Source organism: Bombina bombina, chromosome 3 (assembly GCF_027579735.1).
Source record: "Bombina bombina isolate aBomBom1 chromosome 3, aBomBom1.pri, whole genome shotgun sequence".
Taxonomy (NCBI): domain Eukaryota; kingdom Metazoa; phylum Chordata; class Amphibia; order Anura; family Bombinatoridae; genus Bombina; species Bombina bombina.
Genome location: NC_069501.1, coordinates 263,830,432 through 263,855,838, shown reverse-complemented (window position 1 = coordinate 263,855,838; position 25,407 = coordinate 263,830,432). Strand labels below are relative to the sequence as shown.

General features: G+C 36.7%; 1 protein-coding gene across 5 annotated transcripts in view; it reads left to right on the top strand.

Moving 5' to 3' along the window:
• The window catches only part of LOC128653161 (tapasin-related protein), a 145,479-nt gene that overhangs the window by 85,933 nt on the left and 34,139 nt on the right, over positions 1-25,407 (top strand). For 2 of the 5 annotated variants that reach the window (XM_053706291.1, XM_053706289.1), the window contains exon 7: positions 9,516-9,532. The exons of 2 other annotated variants lie outside the window; for them this stretch is intronic. In XM_053706291.1, the coding sequence (XP_053562266.1) occupies positions 9,516-9,532 (17 nt within the window). Of the gene's footprint in view, positions 1-9,515; positions 9,533-9,608; positions 9,648-25,407 lie in introns of all 5 variants that reach the window. One more of the 5 variants, XM_053706287.1, reaches the window with a different exon arrangement.

The following is a 25,407-nucleotide window of genomic DNA, read 5'->3' as shown; positions in this document are numbered from 1 at the left end:
AAAAAAGAAAGTTTAATTTAAACCTAGCACCCTAACATAAACCCCTAGTCTAAATACCCCTAATCCGCCACCCCCGACATCACCAACACTAAAGAAAGGGATTAACCCCTAATCCGCCGCTCCCCGGCATTGCCGAAACTATAATAAAGTTATTAACCCCTAAACCGCCACTCCGCGACATCGCCACCACTAAATAAACCTATTAACCCCTAAATCTCCGGCCTCCCACATCGCCGCAACTAAATAAACCTATAAACCTCCGGCCTCCCACATCGCAAACACTAAATAAACCTATTAACCCCTAAACCTCCGGCCTCCCACATCACCGCCACTAAATAAATCTATTAACCCCTAAACCTACAGTCCCCCATATCGCAAACACTAAATTAAACTATTAACCCCTAAACCTACGGCCTCCCACATCGCTGCAACTAAATAAACCTATTAACCCCTAAACCTCTGACCTCCCATATTGTCGCCACTAAATAATCTTTTAACCCCTAAACCTCCGGACCCCAACATCGCAAAACACTAAATTAAACTATTAACCCCTAAACCTAACACCCCACTAACTTTAAATTAAAATTACAATATACAGTAACTATATTTAAAATAATAAAAACTTACCTGTGAAATAAAAATAAACCTAACATTAAACTATAAATTAACCTAACCTTACTATTCTAATAAAATAAAAAAAAACTACCAATTTAAAATTAAAAAAAATCTAACATTACAAAAAAAACAGGTGACACATATGGAACAGTGGCGAACTTTCTTGACTTGACATTAAAGGGAGATGATGATCTTGGAATGGTCATTAGTGACACCTTCAGAAAAAGCACGGCAGGAAATACAATCCTGCATGCAAAATCGTGTCATCCTCCCCACTTGGTGCGGTCAATCCCAAGAGGTCAACTCATGAGATTGCGTAGGAATACAAATTCTGACTCTTTATTTGATGATCAAGCTAGATCATTGATTGAGCGTTTAAAAGTGAGGGGATATGATGAATCTCAACTTCATCAACATTATAATGAGGTGAGGTCCAAAACGCAATCAGAATTGGTTCAGGGGTCTAGAAAACAGAATACTGTAACCCAAGATACTGTGGTCTTTTCGACTGAATACTCAAGTCAGTATAATCAAGTTTGCTCTATTCTAAGAAAAAATTTCCATTTATTGAGAGGATGATACTTTGAGGCATTATGCTGACAAGTGTAAATTTGTGTCGAAAAGACCACCAACGTTATCTTCTAGATTGTCTCCAAGTTTGCTCAGATCGTATAGACAGAAGTGATTGGATCAAAAGGAAAGGGACCTATAAATGTGGTAATGGTCCATGTATTACCTGTGGTTTAATATCTGTAGGTAACGGTTTCAAAAGCACACAAACAGGGGAAGAATTCATGCATAAATTTTATGCTAACTGTAGAACTTCTTTTGCAGTTTATTTACTTGAGTGCAATTATTGTAACCAGCAATATACAGGTCAAACGACTAGAGAATTACGGTCTAGAATCAGGGAGCATATTAGAGACACTAAGGACTATGTGAAGGAGTCTGCTATTGCAAGACATTTTAATCAAACACATATGACTAGTGTCTTTAATATGAAGGTACAAGTGATTGATCGCATCATGTTCCCACCCAGGGGAGGTGATAGGTGTAAATTATTATTGAAACAAGAGCTATATTGGATTTACAAACTTAGAACCATCACTCCCCTGGGTTTGAACCGTGAATGGGACATGAGTTACTTTGTTGAGTAATTTTTTGTTCCATTCCGTTAGTCCCATATGTGTGGATTCAAATATATTCAAAAAATATATTTGGTACCTTTGCCCTTTAAAAACATGGATGTTCTATATATACTAAATATATTAAACAATTGATGAGTTACTCTATTATCATTTCTAAAATATCACCATTGTTGTCTGTTCAGCAAACATAATTATATTTATATTTATCATAAGGTTCTGCAATTAAATAAATTACTCTCTCCTTTTTTCCTCATCATCATGGTGCATACATGTTGAAAAAATTCTTTGTGATAGAGATATATATACATTTGTAATTTTTATGATTGTATTGTGTTTTATTTGTCTTCACTATAAGGTGTGTCTGTCCCTTTAAATAGGGGGTGTTAACACCTTCCAAACTCACCCTATGATTAAGTGCTCAACTGAGCACGAAACTAGTCAGGGAGTTTGGAGCTGTACTTTTTATCCATGTCTCAATAAAAGTTTCTTGCATTTTAAACTTTTGTTGCCCTGAAGACTCTTTGCTTTAGTGCTGCTGTACTCTAACTATTGGACTATTTTTCAGCATACCGGGTGTACACCACAGCAAGCACCCCTGTTTCCGGCTGCCTACCTGCCTGGATCACTCCGCCCCAGCTCGCTCTCCACGCCGGGATTACCGTGTCTGCAGCGGCTTGGTCTGTGTGTGTTGTGTAACATTACAAAAAAAACCACTAAAATTACAAAAAATAAAAAACACTAATATTACAACAACAAAAAATGAAATTATCAAAAATAAAAACAATTACACCTAATCTAATAGCCCTAAAAAAATAAAAAAGCCCCCCAAATAAAAACACCCCCTAGCCTTTTGTAGGGCGTTGCCCTAAGTTAAACAGCTCTTTTACCTGTAAAAAAAAATACATAGTCCCCCCAACAGTAAAACCCACCACCCAACTAACCACCCAAAATGAAAAACCTAACTCTAAAAAAATCCTAACCTACCCATTGTCCCTAAAGGGGCATTTGTATAGGCATTGCCCTTAAAAGAGCATTCAGCTATTTTACAATTGCCCAAAGCCCTAATCTAAAAAAAGAAAAAAAAGAACCTAACATTAACCCCATAAAATCTACTCACAGTTCCTGAAGTCCGGACATCCATCTTTATCCAGGCGGCGACACAGTCATTTCTATTGGCTGATTTGATTCTTCAAATTCAAATCAGCCAATAGGATGAGCGCTTCTGAAATCCTATTGGCTGTTCAAAACAATAGGATGAGAGCTACTAAAATCCTATTGGCTGATTTGAATTTGAAGAATCAAATCAGCCAACAGCCAATAGGATTTCAGTAGCTCTCATCCTATTGGCTGTTTTGAACAGCAAATAGGATATCAGAAGCTCTCATCCTATTGGCTGATTTGAACTTGAAGAATCAAATCAGCCAATAGGAATGCAAGGTATGCCATTTTGAAACCGCTACCTTGCATTGAAGCTTCAGTGTATGGTGGTGACCGTATGAAGAGGATGCTCCACGCAGGATGGCATCGGCTTCCGGGATAGCTGCGCTCCACGCCCGCAGGGATGAAAATAGAAGACGTCCCCGAGATGGATGAAGGTGTCGCCGCCTGGATGAAGACTTATCGCTGCCTGAATGAAGATGGATGTCCGGACTTTAGGAACTGTGAGTAGATTTTATGGCGCTAGTGTTAGGGTTTTTTTTTTTCTTTTTTTGGGTGTTTTTTTTTTAGATTAGGGCTTTGGGCAATTGTAAAAGAGTTGAATGCCCTTTTAAGGGCAGTAAAAGAGCTGAGTACACTTTAAAGGGCAATGCCCATACACATGCCCCTTTAGGGGCAATGGGTAGCTTAGGTTTTTTTTAGAGTTAGGTTTTTATTTTGGGGAGTTGGTTGGGTGGTGGGTTTTACTGTTGGGGGACTTTGTATTTTTTTACAGGTAAAAGAGCTGTTTATCTTAGGGCAATGCCCTACAAAAAGACCCTTTTAATGGCTATTGGTAGTTTATTGTAGGCTAGGGGGTGTTTTTATTTTGGGGAGCTTTTTTATTTTTTTAGGGCTATTAGATTAGGTGTAATTGTTTTTATTTTTGATAATTTCTTTTATTATTTCTGTAATCTTAGTGTTTTTTTATTTTTCGTAACTTTAGTGGGTTTTTTTTGTAATGTTATATATTTTTTTTTTTTTTTAGTAGGATTAGTTTTTTTTTTAATTTGTAATTTAGGATTTTTAATTTTATTAGAATAGTAAGGTTAGGTTAATTTATAGTTTAATGTTAGGTTTATTTTTATTTCACAAGTAAGTTTTTATTTATTTAAATATAGTTATATTGTATTTTTAATTTAAAGTTGGGGGGGGGTGTTAGATTTAGGGGTTAATAGTTTCATTTAGTGTTTTGTAGGGGGCAGGAGGTTTAGGGGTTAATAGGTTTATTTAACGGCGGTGATGTGGGAGGCTGGAGGTTTAGGGGTTAATGTTTATTTAGTTGCAGCGATGTTGGAGGCCGTATGTTTAGGGGTTCTTAGGTTTATTTAATGGCGGTGATGTCGGGGGAGTGGCGGTTTAGGGGTTAAGAACTTTATTATAGTGTTGGCAATGTCGGGGAGCAGAGGATTAGGGGTGGCAGATTAGGGGTTAATACATTTATTTAATAGTCGCAATGTGGGTGGGCGGCAGATTAGGGGTTAATATGTTTTAAATAGTGTTTATGATGCGGAAAGGGCAGCGGTTTAGGGGTTAATAGGTAGTTTATGGGTGTTAGTTTACTTTGTAACATTTTGTGAAGCATTTTTGTTTTGCAAAATCCATTACTACTGGTCTCAGATGGCGGTATGGATCGTGTCGGTATAGGCTGTAATGCAAGCATTTTAGCCGGACTGCACAACCTGTGATACCGGCCCTATGAAAATTCCACACTCAAACGTCATTTTTTTGAGTGCGGAATGGACGTTGCGTCACAGGCTAAAAAGCTTGCGGTATAGCTATACCAACAAGACTCGTAATATGTGTTACTAGCCATTCCAGCGCAGTGGCCAATTTTTTAGTCATTACCAGATGGTACAAGCACCTTAGGCTCTCTGAACAAGTGTTGTGTTTAAAATGCTGGTGCACGGTGCATACTTAAATACACTTTTGAAACAGCTATAGCTTTTATTAGAAACATTTTTACCGAACCATGTATATTACAAAAATGCTTCTATTCAAAACTGAAATGCATCCATGTGAATTCCAATTTGGGCTGGAATGTCCCTTTAAGTGTGCATTTGCAAGCTTAAATATATGTATAGAACCTCAGCTTTGCAATTCTGTAGGATCATTTAATGCTTTTTAACTAATGCTATTTTTTCGTGAAAGGATTTTGTACTTCCTTTGTTCCATTGTACAGATTTAGCTCCAGAATTCGAGACTTTTACACTCTATCATTTCTGCAGTTAGGACAGCTAAACTTCCTCCAAGTCAGTGCATGAATTTGTCTAATAATCTTTTTACTGGACTGATCTCAAACAGATCAGTCCAGGTAAGGAAGTTGTTCAAATATTCACACAGGCTCCAGAAATTTGTCTTCAGTATGTAAGTTTGTGTGATAATCAGCAATTAATCCTGATACAGATATGTAAGAATCCTGTATGAAGCTTAATGGTAGGTCTTAGGGCATGATTTATTACAAGGCAAATGCCCGATCGGGTGCAGGCTCGTAATTTTGATCGTACAACTGATATTTATGAAGCAACTTCGAGTTGGCGGATGAAAATCACCAGATTCATTCAACCGGGGTGATTGACAAGCCTTACTCTCATGCAAATGGTTGCGTGAGGGTAGGGGGTGGTATTGCACAAGTGTTTGCTCATGCAATAATAAAAATTGGTAACACATTCACCCAACAATTTTCGATAAGATGCTGACAGGTTCACAACATGTGAATCCTGTTGTACGTTTCGCAAATTGATAAATCTTGCCCATAGGCTCAACAGTTCTTCTGCAACTGGTTAAATACGCATGTCAGATCGGATATGTGACATTTAATTCCTTTAATTGCTCTAGAAGGTGTTCTCAGCCCCTAGAATTGTTTTTGAGTAATAGGCCAAGGTAGGACCTTACTCGCTTTTCTGAGTTTTTTTTAAAGATGTTTCCTTTGTTGGCTTCTATTGTAGAGCTTTGGGGATGTTTTCTAAGGTAGACATGAAAATTACTGTTTAACCTTATGGTTTCTTTCCTTAGAAAAGCCTTTTTTTTCTACAAGTGGCTTCTCTGTTTTCAACAGCTTTTACATTACTGATGTAACTGCAGTCTATTCACTTTGTTATAAATATCTGCAATTTAATTAAGGAAGTTTCTGTTGCAAAAGATTTTCAAACTCTTGAATTTTCTAAACTCAGTACATTCCTTATATGGTAATGTCATTTCAGTCACTATTTATTTTAATGCTAAGTTATTATTACCTTTTCACTTAGAAGAGCTCTGTAGCCCTTTTCATGGACATGAGACATGGTCTTTTTGGTAGACTTTATTTATTTATTTTTTTGTTGGTAAGGATTTATTTTCCTCTCTTTTCACAAACTCTAGATTTTCCCAGAGCTGTTTGGAAGTCTAGTATTATTTAGATTAAGGCCAAACAATTTTAAACCTTTTTCCTTTTAGAAATATCTTGAACCTCTTATCCATATTCTGGTACATGGTAAGTTATTCCTTTCTCAATGGCGTAGTTGCAGTATGTCCAGAATTCCTGGATTCTAATCATAATTGCCTATGATTACAGGATTGGCTTCAGGCCAGTTTTCCTGCCATTATGGTCATTTTCAGAAAGATCATGTCCAGATAGGAGTTCTTTACTCTCAGCCCTTGATTTGGAAACTAGGAGGTGATAGTGCAAGTTCCAGTTTTTGGAATAAGATCTAGGATTTTAACTCAATTTTTACTTTATGGCCTATTTTGGATCTTGAAACTTTTTCAGGTTGCTCAGAGTTTCTATTTTCAAATTGTAATTGTGGTTCTTCCTTTGGAAATTACTATAGCTCCCAGATTTTTTTTGCATAATTCTGGGAACTCCTTTGTATAGTATAAGACCTCAGGGTATTTTTGGTACCACTTATGGAACCTATTTTGGTTCAGAATCCATGTTTTCCCTTTAGCTGTATTTTAAAAATAGTTGTCTGTTGTTCTTTGTAGGCATAGTAGGAGAATTAATTTTCAGAAAATTATTTTTCTTCAGTTATGTTGTTCTGTCTTCCATAATTTATTATATGTATGGAAGATTTTAATGACTTGTTTCACCATCTGATACCCCTTTGCACATTCTATATCAACTTTTCTTAGTGAAGGGATCACAATTGTTTTCTTATTAATCCTTTTGGCTCCTCTGTAAAACAATGTTTGTTCTAGTGGTTTATTCTACACTCCAGTTTTCAGGAGACAATTTATTATTTGCCTTTTTGGACATATTCTCAATAGTTTGGGGTGCAGTTTATGATTTAATGAGGGCACAAGGAGTTGGTTTCCTCGGGGGGGGGTGAGGTTTCCGTTTATTATCTTTTAAATTTTTCAAACTCATTTTTGAATCTACGAATGGTTTAAACATTCCGCTTATTTTGAAAGTGATTCTTTCTTCTTTTGCAGCGTGTCTGGTTTATTTATCTTTCTTGTGAGATTATTTATCTTATTTTCTATTAGAATAAGGTATTTCCTCTTTCAATTTTTAAAGAGCATTTAATTTGTGTTCATCCTACATAATATTTAAAAAATCATTTCTCCACATATGAATTAAACCACTACAGTTGTAACTTTAGCTTCCTGGTTAAAGTTTTCATTAAAGGGCCACTGTAAGTAAATATTTTCTATGCCTGTTACTAACTAACTACCCCAAATACGCTTTTTATCAATAGCATTTCATTAACATATCTCTACCGTATATCAGAAATCTTGTCTGCAAATTTAATTGTTTTCCAAACCCACTCCGTGGGTATCCTTTGCTCTGTACCAATCCGTTTACAATACCTAGGTTTCAAAATGGCGCTTTAAACACAAAGTTATTGGTTTAAGTATTTTGAACATGCAGTGCTGAAAATAGTGGGCAGGATAACGTGACATCATCGGCGAATAAAATATATAACTTTTAGAACGTTATGAAACTTCGTTTTGGAGAAAATACAGGTCAGTAGGTTTTAATTAATGTTTGTTAACTTTAATATGTTAGTTGTTTGGCTTAAAAATGATAACAGAAAGTAATCCTTTAAGTATAGCTTTATAGGACGCAAGAAATGTTTTTCCAGAAATGTTTACAGTTTTTGCTACTAGATTAGTTCCACTTTGGGAGCCTTTTTTAAAATGAGGCTTCTGTTATGTAGATTGCTCAGAAGCAACTTGGTCTTCTTTATTCACTTTTCTTTTGGGATAATTTTTCACAGGAAAGTCCTACAGTCTTAGTGGCTAGTCCATTTGCTCATGGACTTTATAGCTTGGGTATTAGATCCCAGGAATAATGACCTGTAGACTCTCACCACCTTATGAAAGACACAAAATGTATGCTTACCTAATAAATTAATTTCTTTCATGGTGAGGAGAGTCCACAAGGCCTGCCCTTTTATATTTATCCAATTAGCGGCAGTTTTAGTATGCGCCTCTTTTACCCTGCTTTGTCCTTTCTTACTTTTTCATTTTTCTCTTTTTCTTGGATATACGTTACACTGGAAAACCAGAGAGATGAGGGGGATTGAAAGTTTGTTGAATGTATAGAGTTATGGCTTGTGGACTCTCACCACCATAAAATAAATTAATTTATCAGGTAACCATAAATTTTGTTTTCTTGGTATGCAGTGCTGCCCCCTGGGCTTCCTCTTTACTGCACACTGCTAGATTTATACTGACAGTTAGATAATGTTTTTGATGATTTGATTTGCTGCTCTGTTTTGTATTTAAGATTTATATCAAATAGAAGGGGGGAGGGGGGGAAAGAATATTAGCCCCCGTTTGGGCACATGCTTTCAAAATGTTCACCAGCACGGCTATAAACTCTGCAAACAGCCTTTGTTACTGATGAGTTAGAGAAGGAAGATGATGGACTGAGTCTTAAATCAAATAATCTTGACAATTAAAGGGCTGTGATACCCAAATGTTGAAACACTTGAAAGTGATGAAGCATAGCTGTAAAAAGCTAACTAGAAAATTTCACCAGAGCACCTCTATTTAAAAAAGAAAGATATTTTACCTCAAAAGTTCCTCAGTAGCCACATCCCATTGTAAAGGACTTCTAAGCAGCAAATCATTATGTCTTTCCAGTGACAGCTAAGGGAGTGAGCTTCGTGCACACTCATCTTATTTCCCTATTCCGTTTAAGGAAGTTTACTATGAAATCTCATGAGAGTTAATTGAAATCTCATGAGATCACAGTAAAAGAGTTCACGACCTCAGCACTGTTGATGTTGATTGGCTGCTGTTCATTTCCTCATTTTTTTTATTTATTTTTTTACCTGCAGCTGGACAGCAGCTGAATATAACTTTTTACACAGAACTTACTCTGCTGAGCTGAGGAAGTTGTGAGGTAAAATATCTTCCTTTTTTTACATAGAGATGTTCAGGTGATATTTTCCTGTCAGCTTTTTACAGTTATACTGCATCAGTTTCAAGTGATTTAGCATATGAGTATTATGTCCCTTTAAGTAAATTTCAGGTTTCACATTTTCTTCATTTTATGAAAATCCTTATTATATTATATTGATTGTATTGGAAATGCATTGACCAACTTTCTTTTTTTTATTGTTACAGTGAAAGAATTAAAAAAGGTGAGTCTTCTTTAGTTATGTTTTGTGAATAAATAGTGAAACTGTGATTTTTAATAGAGATCTATTATGCCTGCAGCATGTATTCCAGTATAAAAAGAACTTGACGTTAGCTTTGGTAGGTGGTGTTAGCTATAACATGTCATTTTAGTAAATACATAGAAACTGAGATAAATTATATGGGGAGGAATTGTAATAAAATCTAGGTGCAAAATTATAGTGTATACCTGTGTGCTAAAATATATTTATGTGGAAACTGAAAAATTATTATTATTCTATCTATGCTGCGATTTATGTTGATAATTCTATGTATAAAGTATGTACTGTATTATTTGAATTAACAATACATTTTTTTTTATAAAATTGGGAATACATTAAGTTTAATTAAGTACAATTTAAAGGGACATTAAACACCTGTTGCTTGTGAGTAAAATTGTGCTTTGTGCAAGTCAGCCTCCATCGCAACGGATTACTGCTCATTGTACTAGGTCAGTTGCCACTTCTTGGCCTTTACAAGAATGAGGCTTCAATTGACCAAATTTGCAAGGCAGCTACTTGGTCTTCTTTGCATACTTTTACTAAATTCTACTATTTTGATGTTTTGATGTAGCCTTTGGTAGGAATGTCCTTCAGGCACTTATCTCAGCGTGAATTATTTTTGCCTGATTGATTCTTTTTTTTTCTTTTTTTTAATGCACTTAAAAAATAAAGATTTATGCCCTTTTTGGGTTTCAGTGGGGTTGTGGATTTAGTTTCTCAGTGAAAAAAGATTTCTTAATCCCTCCCTTTATGTTATTACTAGTGGACTCCACAGCTTGGGTATTAATTCCTTTAAATAATGGATCATAGAATCTCACAACCTGTATGAAAAATAAACATAATTTATGCTTTCCTGATAAATATATTTATTTCATGGTAGTGAGAGTCCACTTAATATTAGGGCTAGTTTTTTTTAGCAAATCTTTTTTCCCTGCTTTTTTTTGTGCTCTTTTTCTTACCTCATTTTGCTTGGCTATACGTTAGACTTTTTTCCCTGCTTTTTTTGCTCTTTTTCTTACCTCATTTTGCTTGGCTATACGTTAGATTAAGATACCTGTGAGGTGGGAGCGATTTAATAGCGCTTTTGTGGTTTTGGAATCTTTGCCCTCCTACAAGTGGTAAGGAACAGTAATTACCAGGAGTAATGTATAGTGGATTCTCACCGCCATTATTTTTTTTATCAAGTAAGTATTAAATATGTTTTTTTTATGTGCATACATTTTTTGACGCACGTTGACACACGATGACTTTCGGGGCTGCGTGCATCTGCATTATAGTATGCATACTTTTTGCCTCTCTTTTCTATTTATGAATTTACAAGTGTTCTGTCTAGATGCAAGATGTACTTAAATGTGTTTATATGTTTTCCTTCATCAATCCTATACAATAAATGTATTCATGTTTTAATGCATCCTGGCCATTACTAATACTGTTCTTGCTTCAATGGGTATTATTGCTCCTTCTGTTTGTTCCTTACAGGAAGAATATACAACTTTTTATCTCGAAATTATGAACTTCATCCAAACTACAGTTATGAGGCTGCTGTATCAATAGAGAGGATGTTTTTTCTTTGTTGATCAAGAGTCTTACTCTGATTATTTAACTGACATCCTTTTATTTCATTTAATTTTATGTGAAGCATATTCATTCTCTGTTTAAGGGGATTTTTGCTTTCTTACTTACTTTAGAGGTTACATGATCTTAAAATAGATGTGGATATACCAGTTAAATATTATATACTGTTTAATCCCTTGGTGTAATACATGTCCCTGTTTCTGTTTCTGATATTATATCCAGAAATTGGACTAAGTCAGGTATTTCTTTTAATTCTTCTCAAGGCTTCTATTATTGAGTTTTTGGAAGCTAGTCCCAAAATGGTTGGGGCTATTCTCACTCTGGTTATATGTTCTTGTATTCCTTTTGAAGCTACCTCTTCCTTTATAGTCCCTTTAGTTATGAAGTTTATTTCCTTCCTTAGGAGTGCTTATTTGCTAGCAAGTTATATTTTCAATCCAGTCATATTTATTTGCTGATGTGGCTGTTGCTGGATCTTTGTCTTTTTGGTCCAGTTTTCTTTTTATTCTGCCAGTGAGATTTTGTAAAGCTTTCTTTAGTTGTCTCTCATTAATGCTAGAGTAAATCTTTAGCTGTTCTTTCAAGAAGCACATTATAAATAGAATCTTGTCTGCTGAATGATTTCTAATTCCAGACTTTACAGCAAGAGTTTATTTTGTTCTTGTTTGGTTTTCCATTGTTTCTACGGTGTCTGGGGTTAAGGAGCTTTTCTTCCTCAGTACTTGTAGTCCAACACTATATTTTAAGTTCAGATTTGTGTTTTGTCCCTTTCATCAGAACAGGGCTCAGAAATCTTTTTTTTTTGCCTAGTATCAGAGTTCCGGTTCTTCTGTAAATAATAGAATGGCATTTGCTAAATGTTTCAGTGCTTTTTACTGGATTTGAGGGCTATATAAGCAGTTTAAGATCTCCCCCACATCCAAGTTTGCATGTAGGCTTTGGTAGTGGATAGGTTACTCATTTTTTTAGGAAGCTTGGTTTTAGTCTGTTTAGGTTCCTTTTTATTCTTATTATAGTCTCATGGATATCAAATAGGCTTCAGATCAAAGCTTCCCAAGGGAGTTTTTTCTGTTCTAAGTTCCTTTAAACTCTGTAGGCTCAGGTAGATGGGATCTCTAACCCATTCATTGTTCCATAAGTAGGAAGGAACTTTCAGATCTATTCTTATATAGAAACTTTGAACATGTTTCTAAAGTTCCTACTTTCAAAATGGAAACTATTTAGACTTTTCTGTGAGGTCAGTTTATGTCCTGAATAGATTTTAAGGATGCTTACCTTTTATGTTCTTATTTCTAGGAACATTATCGGTTTTTGACATTTTCTTTTTTGGACAAGCTTTTTCAGTTTGTTGCAGTGTTTCCTGGTTTGGATGATATCTTTGTTCAAGTTCCATCTTTTCATTCAGCAGTATTTATCTCCTGTAGACTGTTGTTTCTTCAACATCATGGTTGGAAGGTCATTTTTCCAAACGGTTCCTCAGAAAAAGATAGCTTTCCTTGGGCTTTTATAGATTCAGTTTCTATGAGACTTTCTTCGCCAATGTAAGCTGGGGTTTGCCTGTTAGAACCTTCAGTCTCAGTTTTTTTCCCTTTCATTTGCTCTTTGCTTGGAGGTGCTAGATCTCATGTTTTTGACCTTGGTTGCTATTCTATTTGTTTGTTTCTATATTAGTCCTCTTCAGCTTTGTATCTTTTTCCAATGATACTGGGACCTTTCTCAGTTGTCTCTTAGGTCTCCTTTACATTCCAGAACAAGTCTGTTTCTGTCTTGGTAAATGAGCTATTAGTTGTTGATGCAGGGGTCTTCTTTTGTCTGTAATCTCTACAAAAGCAAGTTTTTTTCAGGATGGGGTGGCCACCTGGGGTCTCAGAAGGCATAAGGAATTTGGCCTCTTCAGTAGGCGAGGTTACCTGTTTATTTTTTAAAGTGCAATGTTCAGGGCCCTTCAGAGTTGGCCTCTATCGAAAGGGAATTTTTTCTCTGTTTTCAGATTAGACTATGTTACATCTGTAGCTTATGTCTATCGTCAGGGGGGAACTTACAGTTCCCTAGTTATGAGGAAAGTATCTCTCTTTCCAGGGCAGAAGCTTTTTGCTGTCTGATTTCTGCTGTTCATGTTCATGGACTGTATAACTGGAAAGAAGTTTTTTTTTCTGTTTTTCCGTTTGGAAGAGTAGTCTCTTCATCTGTTTATGTTCTTTCAGATAATAGATCTTTGGGATCGCTCAGAGATAGTTCTGATGGCCTCCCGTTTGAATCTCAATTTTCCCAGATGCTGTATAAGATCCAGGGATTTTTTAACTGTGTTTGTGAATGCTCTGGTAGTTCAGTGGTCATTCTGGCTAGCCTATATTTTTTTCCAACTATGGTCTTTTATTTCTGGGTGATTGCCAAGATTTGGCAGGAAGAGCTTTGGTGATTCTAGCTTGCTCCAGCTTATTCCTGCAGTATTTGGTATGCAGATATAGTTCTGTTTTGCAGTCTCTCTCCTTAGCTGCTATTTTTGCATCTAAATCTGGATTCTAATTCTCTTGGCTTGATGGCATAGAGATAGATTCCGAAATCTTTTGAGCTATTTGTTCAGTTATTAAGTTCCTTACACACGCTTGTTAGACTGACTAGGGGGATTGTTATTTAAAGGTCTGGAAGGCCTTTATTTATTGGTGTTCGATTAAAGTTTTTCTTTTTTAATTTCCAGATTTCTTGCTATTTTTACAGGATGGTTTGAATAAGGGTTTATCCATCAGTTCTATAAAAGGCTCAGTTTTCTTTCCTTCTTTAGATATCTCCTGTAAGAAGATTATCTTTCTGACATTGAGTCCTAGCCTGGCTTCAAATTAAGCCTATTATTTATTTTTTCCTCCTTGGAACCTTTATTTGGTATTGCATCAGTTGGATATTAAACTTATTTTTAGAAGTTTTGTTGCATTTAGCTATTTCATCTGTTCAAGCGTTTTCTACTCTTTGTTATGTTCCTCCTTATCTTTTTTTTTTTCTTTAGGATAAGTTTGTTTTTTGTCTATATACATTAGGACATTGTTGTTCCTTCTTTATTATTCAGAGTGGTCTCGTCATGTTTTGGATTCTGTTAAAGCTTTGTAGTGTTATGTTGACAGTAATACGTTTTTCAGGCAAACCTTTACGGCTGGATTACGAGTTTTCCATTTTGAGCTGTGTGGTGCTAGCGAGCAGTTTTCTCTCACCGCTCACTTACATGCAGTGCTGGTATTACGAGTTTTTACAAACCCGTCGTTAAAAGACAAGAAGTGAGCGTTGAGCAAAATTTTGCTCATTACCGCACTCCAATACCAGTGCTGCTTAAGTCAGCGGTGAGCTGGTCGTACGTGCTCGTGCATGATTTCCCCTAGGAATCAACGGGGAGAGCCGTCTGAGAAAAAGTCTAACACCTGCAAAAAAAGCAGCATAAAACTCAGTAACGCAGCCCCATTGATTCCTATGGGGAAATACAATTTATGTCTACACCTAATACCCTAAAATGAACCCCGAGTCTAAACAGCCCTAATCTTACACTTATTAACCCCTAATCTTCCGCCCCGACATTGCCGACACCTACATTATTCTTATTAACCCCTAATCTGCCGCTCCGGACACCGCCGCCACCTACATTATACTTATGAACCCCTAATCTGCTGCCCCCAACATCGCCGCCACCTACATTATATTTATTAACCCCTAATCTGCCGCCCCAATGTCGTCCCCACCTACCTACAGTTATTAACAGTTATTAACCCCTAATCTGCCGCCCCTAACGTCGCCGCCACTATAATAAACATATTAACCCCTAAACCGCTGCATTTCCGCCTCGCAAACATGAGTTAAATATTATTAACCCCTAATCTGCCGTCCCTAACATCGATGCCACCTACCTACACTTATTAACCCTTAATCTGCCGTCCCCAACCTCGCCGCCACTATATTAAAGTTATTAACCCCTAAATCTAAGTATAACCCTAACTTAAATATAATTTAAATAAATCTAAAGAAAATTACTATCATTACCTAAATTATTCCTATTTAAAACTAAATACTTACCTATAAAATAAACCCTAAGATAGCTACAATATGAGTAATAGCTAGCTTAGGATTTATTTTTATTTTACAGGCAAGTTTGTATTTATTTTGACTAGGTAGAATAGTTATTAAATAGTTATTAACTATTTAATAACTACCTAGGTAAAATAAATACAAAAGTACCTGTAAAATAACACCTAACACTATACTATAATTAAATAAATTAACTAAATTAACAACAATTAAATTAATTAAATTAAATTAGCTAAAGTACCTCCAACATTAAAACCCACCACCCACACAACCAACCCCCCAAATAAAATACTATCTAAAAAAACCGAAGCTCCCCATTGCCTTTTTACATGTGAAAGAGCTGATTACTTTGGGGCAATACCCCGCAAAAGGACCTTTTAAGGGCTATTGGTAGTTTAGTTTAGGCTAGGGGTTTTTTTTATTTTGGGGGGGCTTTTTTTATTTTGATAGGGCTATTAGATTAGGTGTAATTAGTTTAAATATCTGTAATTTGTTTATTATTTTCTGTAATTTAGTGTTTGTTTTTTTTGTACTTTAGCTAATTTAATTTAATTTAGGTAATTGTATTATTTGGACTTATTTAAATTATATTTAAGTTAAGGGGTGTTAGGGTTAGACTTAGATTTAGGGGTTAATACATTTAGTATAGTGGCGGCCACGTTGGGGGCGGCAGATTAGGGGTTAATAAATGTAGGTAAGTGGCGGCGATGTTAGGGACGGCAGATTAGGGGTTAATAATATTTAACTAATGTTTGCGAGGCAGGAGAGCGGTGGTTTAGGGCTTAATATGTTTATTATAGTGGCGGCGACTTTGGGGCGGCAGATTAGGGGTTAATAACTGTAGGTAGGTTGCGGCGACATTGGGGGGGCAGATTAGGGGTTAATAAATATAATGTAGGTGTCTGCGATGTTGGGGGCAGCAGATTAGGGGTTCATAAATATAATGTAGGTGTCTGCGATGTTGGAGTCAGCAGATTAGGGGTTAATAAATTTAATGTAGGTGTCTGCGATGTTGGGGGCAGCAGATTAGGGGTTGATAAATATAATGTAGGTGGCGGCGGTGTCCGGAGAGGCAGATTAGGGGTTAAAAATGTTATTATAGTGTTTGCGATGCGGGAGGGCCTCGGTTTAGGGGTTAATAGGTAGTTTATGGGTGTTAGTGTACTTTTTAGCACTTTAGTTATGAGTTTTATGTTACAGCGTTGTACCATAAAACTCTTAACTACTGACTTTTAAATGCGTTAGGGATCTTGACAGGGTGTACCGCTCACTTTATGGCCTCCTAGGACAGACTCGTAATGCCGGCACTATGGAAGTTCCATAGAAAAAAGACTTTACAAAGTTTATGTAAGTGGTTTTGCGGTAAGGCCAAAGAAGTATGCGGTGCCTCTAAACCTTCAAGACTCGTAATAGCAGCGGGCATAAAAAAGCAGCGTTAGGACCTCTTAACGCTACTTTTTTACCTTAACGCACAACTCTTAATCTAGCCGTTAGTTTGTTATTTTAGATGATTCTAGGAAGTTCAGAGAATTTCTGCTGCTTCTTTGGCTTCTTGGTTGAAGCTTTTGATTCATATAGTTTTCTTGGATGCAGATTAGCCTCCACCTAGATGGCTTTCTGCTAATTTTTTTCAGACCAGTTGAAAGAAGTGAATTTATCAGGTAAGCATAAATTATGATATTTTTGGTAAAATATATATCTACACCTTTATATATATATATATATATATATATATATATATATATATATACAAAAGATAAGGAATGAATCCAGGCGTTTTCCCAAGTCCGTTAAAACATGAATATTTATTTCATAAATTAAAAAAGTAGGCTTGAAAACAGAGCTATCCAAATAGTTAAAAAGTCAACGCTTTGTCTATATATAATTATATTTAGGTATAGATATATACAGATATAAATATATAGAGAGAAATATATATTCAAAAATACTAAGAATAATATATAATAATAAGAATAAATAATAATAAGAACATATTCCCTTATGTGAAGAAAATTGGAATGTGAAATAGTTACAGTATATACAGAGTTAAACACTGTATTAAAAATTAATATTGCTTGAATATTATTTTTTATGTTTTCAGCTAATTGTCTGCAAAGGGCTCCAATTCACTTACATACTGTATATGTCTATATATGCATACATATATATTTGTGCTTATATGTGTATATATGTCTGTGAATACATATACAGGTAGCCCTCAGTTTACACCGGGGTTAGGTTCCAGAAGGAATGGCTGTAAATCGAAACTGTTGTAATTTAAAACCCAGTTTATAATATAAGTTAATGGGAAGTGAGGGAGTTATGTTCCAGGCCCCTCTCAAAATTGACATAAGTAACACCTAATACATTATTTTTAAAGCTTTGAAATGAAGACTTTAAATGCTAAACAGCATTATAAACCTAATTAAATAATCACACAACAGACTGTATGCTCAAACTAAGTTTAATGAACAAAAACATTTTTTTACTTGCATTTTTCTGCAAACAGTTCTCTGCATTGTTAGCATGTTAGATAATATTGGGTCTGCACCTATTCTATGCATTTCAATCTGGAGTGATTAATAGGCAGTTAGGCACCCTCACCTCAAGCAGCTGGACAGGAAGATAATAGGGGAGTGGCTGCTAGATCTTGTTGCTGTGAAAGCTGCTCGATAGCTAAGGTATGTTCTGTGTACACAGATTAATTTCAGTCTGCTAAGCTTGCATAACTTTGCTGCAACACAAGAGGACAGCTCCACCTACTGGCTATTTTATTTAGGGCACTGCTTTTTAATGCTTTTCAATAGCAGTCGCATGACTGAAAAAAAGGATGTTATTCTGAAACGGCGCAAATTGTACACACATAAATATATATATATATTTATATATGTGTGTGTGCATATATATATATATATATATATATATATGCTTATACATATTTAGGCCTTTTTTCCCTAACACCTGATACCTCATATCATTGAGCCCTTATAGCGTGCAATTTTTTGTTTTAAATAATTTTTATTAGACAGTGTTATTATGAGTGTAACTGTACTTTAAAATATTTTTTTTAAATGTGTTTTGTTTAACTTTTTTTGGGCTCACGTAACAGTTAACCAGAGCTCTGAAGTCGCGCTAACTCAATGCATGTTAAATTTGATTGCGCTCAAGCGAACACATTTACTTTCAACTCATAATATTCAGGCTATTTCTGTGACACGGAATATACCCCATATCACTTGCACACTACAGTTAGTGAACAGGGATAGGAGAGGTGTCCGTACACGGACACTGGTGTCCATGACTGGCCCTTGCAGTGTCCGCCACCCATTTTGCAGGGGGTAGGGAGGAGTAGGGCAGATGAATGCTGGTCCTGACTCCTTCTTGACACAGACATCACCACGTTTTGCGCCGCCTAGTAGTGGGAAAGTGAGTGAGAGAGAGGGAAAAAGCAAGCTGCCTGCAGTGCAGCCTGTGTCAACCACCCGTGACCCATCCCGATTCCTTGATCTGTGCGGCAGCGTGGTGCTAGTGTCTGTGTGTAGAAGACTGCCGCCTACTCTGATAAACCTTACCTACTAACCAAATAGGTAACCAACCATGATGATGATGCAATTAACATCAAGGTGGGTGAGTTTGGTTAGGAGTTGCAGACTCTCAATACAATAAAAAAAAGAAAAAAGAAAGGTTAGAATTTTGAAAACATTTTATACTAGTATACCACAAGCAGTCTTTATATAAATGTTATTTTAAACTTGTTTGATTAGATGACTAATTTGTATTTGTGGAACTAGACCAGAGGCAACCAACAAGCAGCCCATTTGACAGCAAAGTGCCCTCTCCTGACTTATAGAAACTTAGAATGTGTTGGCAGATAGGAACTAGACATGTGTGATTCGTTTCGGATCGATTCGGAAATTCGGACGAATTCGTAAAATTCGGGATTCGAATCGATCCGAATTTCCGAATTAAAATCGGAATTCGAGGGACACCATCTTGGATGACGTCATTTAATGGAACCGTCATTCGTCGTTAGCCCGTCGTGCTGGAAGGATGCTCCGCGCCGGATGTCTTCAAGATGGAGTCGCTCCTCGTCGGATGGAAGAAGATAGAAGATGCCGCTTGGATGAAGCCTTCTCCCAGTCCAGATGTCCTCTTCTGCCCGGATAGGATGAAGACTTCTGCCGGTCTGGATGTCCTCTTCTGCCCCATCGGATGAAGACTTCTGGCCGGATCGGATGACTACTTGTGCCCGGCTGGGTGAAGATGGCTCAAGGTAGGGTGATCTTCAATGGGGTAGTGTTAGGTTTTTTAAGGGGGTATTGGGTGGGTTTTAGAGTAGGGGTGTGTGGGTGGTGGGTTATAATGTTTGGGGGGTATTGTATTTTTTTTTTACAGGTAAAAGAGCTGATTACTTTGGGGCAATGCCCCGCAAAAGGCCCTTTTAAGGTCTATTTGTAATTTAGTATAGGGTAGGGCATTTTATTATTTTGGGGGGCTTTTTTATTATATTAGGGGGCTTAGATTAGGTGTAATTAGTTAGAACATCTTGTAAAAAATTTTTATTTTCTGTAATTCAGTGTTTGTTTTTTTCGTAATTTAGTTTATTGAATTTAATTGTAATTAATTGTAGGTAGTTTAGGTAATTTATTTAATGATAGTGTAGTGTTAGATGTAATTGTAACTTAGGTTAGGATTTATTTTACAGGTAATTTTGTACTTATTTTTGCTAGGTAGTTATTAAATAGTTAATAACTATTTAATAACTATTGTACCTAGTTAAAATAAATACAAAGTTGCCTGTGAAATAAATATAAATCCTAAGCTAGCTACAATGTAACTATTAGTTATATAGTAGCTAGCTTAGGGTTTATTTTATCGGTAAGTATTTAGTTTTAAATCAGAATAATTTATTTAATTTTGTTAAATTTATTTAGTTTAATTTAAATTATATTTAAGTTAGGGGGGGGGTTAGGGTTAGGTTTAGACAGGTTTAGGGGTTAATACATTTAATATAGTAGCGGTGACATTGGGGGTGGCAGATTAGGGGTTAATAAATGTAAGTAGGTGTTGGCGATGTTAGGGCAGGCAGATTAGGGGTTAATGAAATGTAACTAGTGTTTGCGAGGCGGGAGTGCGGTGGTTTAGGGGTTAATACATTTATTAAAGTGGCAGCGATGTCCGGTCGGCAGATTAGGGGTTAATAATTGTAGGTAGGTGGCGGCGATCTTGGGGGGGCAGATTAGGGGTTAATAAATATAATGTAGGTGTTGGCGATGTTAGGGGCAGCAGATTAGGGGTTCATAGGTATAATGTAATTGGCGGCGATGTCTGGTCGGCAGATTAGGGTTCAAAAAAATGTATTATAGTGTTTGCGATGTGGGGGAGCCTCGGTTTAGGGGTAATAGGTAGTTTATGGGTGTTAGTGTACTTTTTAGCACTTTAGTTAAGAGTTTTATGTTCCGGCTTTAGCCCATAAAACTCTTAACTACTGACTTTAAAATGCGGTTGGTAAAGGGCAGAGAGCTCCAGTCCGACTCAGACGCCAGTAAGGTGGAGGTGGAGTACTGGTTTGGGCTGGTATCATCAAAGATGAGCTTGTGGGGCCTTTTCGGATTGAGGATGGAGTCAAGCTCAACTCCCAGTCCTACTGCCAGTTTCTGGAAGACACCTTCTTCAAGCAGTGGTACAGGAAGAAGTCTGCATCCTTCAAGAAAAACATGATTTTCATGCAGGACAATGCTCCATCACACGCGTCCAAGTACTCCACAGCGTGGCTGGCAAGAAAGGGTATAAAAGAAGAAAATCTAATGACATGGCCTCCTTGTTCACCTGATCTGAACCCCATTGAAAACCTGTGGTCCATCATCAAATGTGAGATTTACAAGGAGGGAAAACAGTACACCTCTCTGAACAGTGTCTGGGAGGCTGTGGTTGCTGCTGCACGCAATGTTGATGGTGAACAGATCAAAACACTGACAGAATCCATGGATGGCAGGCTTTTGAGTGTCCTTGCAAAGAAAGGTGGCTATATTGGTCACTGATTTGTTTTTGTTTTGTTTTTGAATGTCAGAAATGTATATTTGTGAATGTTGAGATGTTATATTGGTTTCACTGGTAAAAATAAATAATTGAAATGGGTATATATTTGTTTTTTGTTAAGTTGCCTAATAATTATGCACAGTAATAGTCACCTGCACACACAGATATCCCCCTAAAATAGCTATAACTAAAAACAAACTAAAAACTACTTCCAAAACTATTCAGCTTTGATATTAATGAGTTTTTTGGGTTCATTGAGAACATGGTTGTTGTTCAATAATAAAATTAATCCTCAAAAATACAACTTGCCTAATAATTCTGCACTCCCTGTATTGAGAATAGAGCATAGATGCCTCTTTTTGACCACTTTGTTAGGAGATAATATGATAAAACATATAGAAACATACGGCTAGATTATGAGTTTTTGTCGGTAAGGCTTGTGGCTCTAACGCTCCTTTTTTTCCCACCACTCCCTTAAGCCAACGCTGGTATTACAGGTTTTTTTTAAACCTGGCGTTAGCCGCAAAAAGGTGAGCATACAGCAAAATTTAGCTCCACATCTCACCTCAATACCAGCGTTGCTTACGGTAGCGGTAAGCTGGCTAAACGTGCTTGTGCACAATTTCCTTATAGGAAACAATGGGGCTGAGCTGGCTGAAAAAAAACCTAACACCTGCAAAAAAGCAGCGTTCAGCTCCTAACGCAGCCCTATTGTTTCCTATGGGGAAAGAAAAAATATGTCTGCACCTAACACCCTAACATGAACCCCGAGTCTAAACACCCCTAATCTTACACTTATTAACCCCTAATCTGCCACCCCCCGACATCGTCGCCACCTGCATTATACTATTAACCCCTAATCTGCCGCTCCGGACACCGCCGTCACCTACATTATACTTATAAACCCCTAATCTGCTGCCCCCAACATCGCCGATACCTACATTATAGTTATTAACCCCTAATCTGCCCCCCCAACGTCGCCGCAACTATATTACATTAATTAACCCCTAATCTGCCGCCACCAACGTCGCCTCCACTATAATAAAGTTATTAACCCCTAAACCTAAGTCTAACCCTAACACCCCCCTAATTTAAATACATCTAAATAAAATAACTACAATTAAATAAATTATTCCTATTTAAAACTAAATACTTACCTATAAAATAAACCATAAGATAGCTACAATATAACTAATAGTTACATTGTAGCTAGCTTATGATTTATTTTTATTTTACAGGCAACTTTGTATTTATTTTAACTAGGTACAATAGTTATTAAATATTTATTAACTATTTAATAACTACCTTGCAAAAATAAGTACAAAATTACCTGTAAAATAAATCCTAACCTAAGTTACAATTACATCTAACACTACACTATCATTACATAAATTACCTAAACTACCTACTATTAATTACACTTAAATTCAATAAACTAAATTACGAAAAAAAAACCCCCACTAAATTACAGAAAATAAATAATGACCTTGCATTCTATTGGCTGATCCAATCAGCCAATCAGATTGAACTTCAGTCCGATTGGCTGATTAAATCAACTAATCGGATTTTTCCTTCCTTAATTCCGATTGGTTGATAGAATCCTATCAGCCAATCAGAATTCGAGGGACACCATCTTGGATGACGTCATTTAATGGAACCGTCATTCGTCGTTAGCCCGTCGTGCTGGAAGGATGCTCCGCGCCGGATGCCTTCAAGATGGAGTCGCTCCTCGTCGGATGGAAGAAGATAGAAGATGCCGCTTGGATGAAGCCTTCTCCCAGTCCAGATGTCCTCTTCTGCCCGGATAGGATGAAGACTTCTGCCGGTCTGGATGTCCTCTTCTGCCCCATCGGATGAAGACTTCTGGCCGGATCGGATGACTACTTGTGCCCGGCTGGGTGAAGATGGCTCAAGGTAGGGTGATCTTCAATGGGGTAGTGTTAGGTTTTTTAAGGGGGTATTGGGTGGGTTTTAGAGTAGGGGTGTGTGGGTGGTGGGTTATAATGTTGGGGGAGTATTGTATTTTTTTTTTTTTACAGGTAAAAGAGCTGATTACTTTGGGGCAATGCCCCGCAAAAGGCCCTTTTAAGGGCTATTTGTAATTTAGTATAGGGTAGGGCATTTTATTATTTTGGGGGGCTTTTTTATTTTATTAGGGGGCTTAGATTAGGTGTAATTAGTTAGAACATCTTGTAAAAATGTTTTATTTTCTGTAATTCAGTGTTTGTTTTTTTCGTAATTTAGTTTATTGAATTTAATTGTAATTAATTGTAGGTAGTTTAGGTAATTTATTTAATGATAGTGTAGTGTTAGATGTAATTGTAACTTAGGTTAGGATTTATTTTACAGGTAATTTTGTACTTATTTTTGCTAGGTAGTTATTAAATAGTTAATAACTATTTAATAACTATTGTACCTAGTTAAAATAAATACAAAGTTGCCTGTGAAATAAATATAAATCCTAAGCTAGCTACAATGTAACTATTAGTTATATAGTAGCTAGCTTAGGGTTTATTTTATCGGTAAGTATTTAGTTTTAAATCAGAATAATTTATTTAATTTTGTTAAATTTATTTAGTTTAATTTAAATTATATTTAAGTTAGGGGGGGTTAGGGTTAGGTTTAGACAGGTTTAGGGGTTAATACATTTAATATAGTAGCGGTGACATTGGGGGTGGCAGATTAGGGGTTAATAAATGTAAGTAGGTGTTGGCGATGTTAGGGCAGGCAGATTAGGGGTTAATGAAATGTAACTAGTGTTTGCGAGGCGGGAGTGCGGCGGTTTAGGGGTTAATACATTTATTAAAGTGGCAGCGATGTCCGGTCGGCAGATTAGGGGTTAATAATTGTAGGTAGGTGGCGGCGATCTTGGGGGGGCAGATTAGGGGTTAATAAATATAATGTAGGTGTTGGCGATGTTAGGGGCAGCAGATTAGGGGTTCATAGGTATAATGTAATTGGCGGCGATGTCTGGTCGGCAGATTAGGGTTCAAAAAAATGTATTTATTGTTTGCGATGTGGGGGAGCCTCGGTTTAGGGGTAATAGGTAGTTTATGGGTGTTAGTGTACTTTTTAGCACTTTAGTTAAAAGTTTTATGTTCCGGCTTTAGCCCATAAAACTCTTAACTACTGACTTTAAAATGCGGTTGGTAAAGGGCAGAGAGCTCCAGTCCGACTCAGACGCCAGCAAGGTGGAGGTGGAGTACTGGTTTGGGCTGGTATCATCATAGATGAGCTTGTGGGGCCTTTTCGGATTGAGGATGGAGTCAAGCTCAACTCCCAGTCCTACTGCCAGTTTCTGGAAGACACCTTCTTCAAGCAGTGGTACAGGAAGAAGTCTGCATCCTTCAAGAAAAACATGATTTTCATGCAGGACAATGCTCCATCACACGCGTCCAAGTACTCCACAGCGTGGCTGGCAAGAAAGGGTATAAAAGAAGAAAATCTAATGACATGGCCTCCTTGTTCACCTGATCTGAACCCCATTGAGAACCTGTGGTCCATCATCAAATGTGAGATTTACAAGGAGGGAAAACAGTACACCTCTCTGAACAGTGTCTGGGAGGCTGTGGTTGCTGCTGCACGCAATGTTGATGGTGAACAGATCAAAACACTGACAGAATCCATGGATGGCAGGCTTTTGAGTGTCCTTGCAAAGAAAGGTGGCTATATTGGTCACTGATTTGTTTTTGTTTTGTTTTTGAATGTCAGAAATGTATATTTGTGAATGTTGAGATGTTATATTGGTTTCACTGGTAAAAATAAATAATTGAAATGGGTATATATTTGTTTTTTGTTAAGTTGCCTAATAATTATGCACAGTAATAGTCACCTGCACACACAGATATCCCCCTAAAATAGCTATAACTAAAAACAAACTAAAAACTACTTCCAAAACTATTCAGCTTTGATATTAATGAGTTTTTTGGGTTCATTGAGAACATGGTTGTTGTTCAATAATAAAATTAATCCTCAAAAATACAACTTGCCTAATAATTCTGCACTCCCTGTATTGAGAATAGAGCATAGATGCCTCTTTTTGACCACTTTGTTAGGAGATAATATGATAAAACATATAGAAACATACGGCTAGATTATGAGTTTTTGTCGGTAAGGCTTGTGGCTCTAACGCTCCTTTTTTTCCCACCACTCCCTTAAGC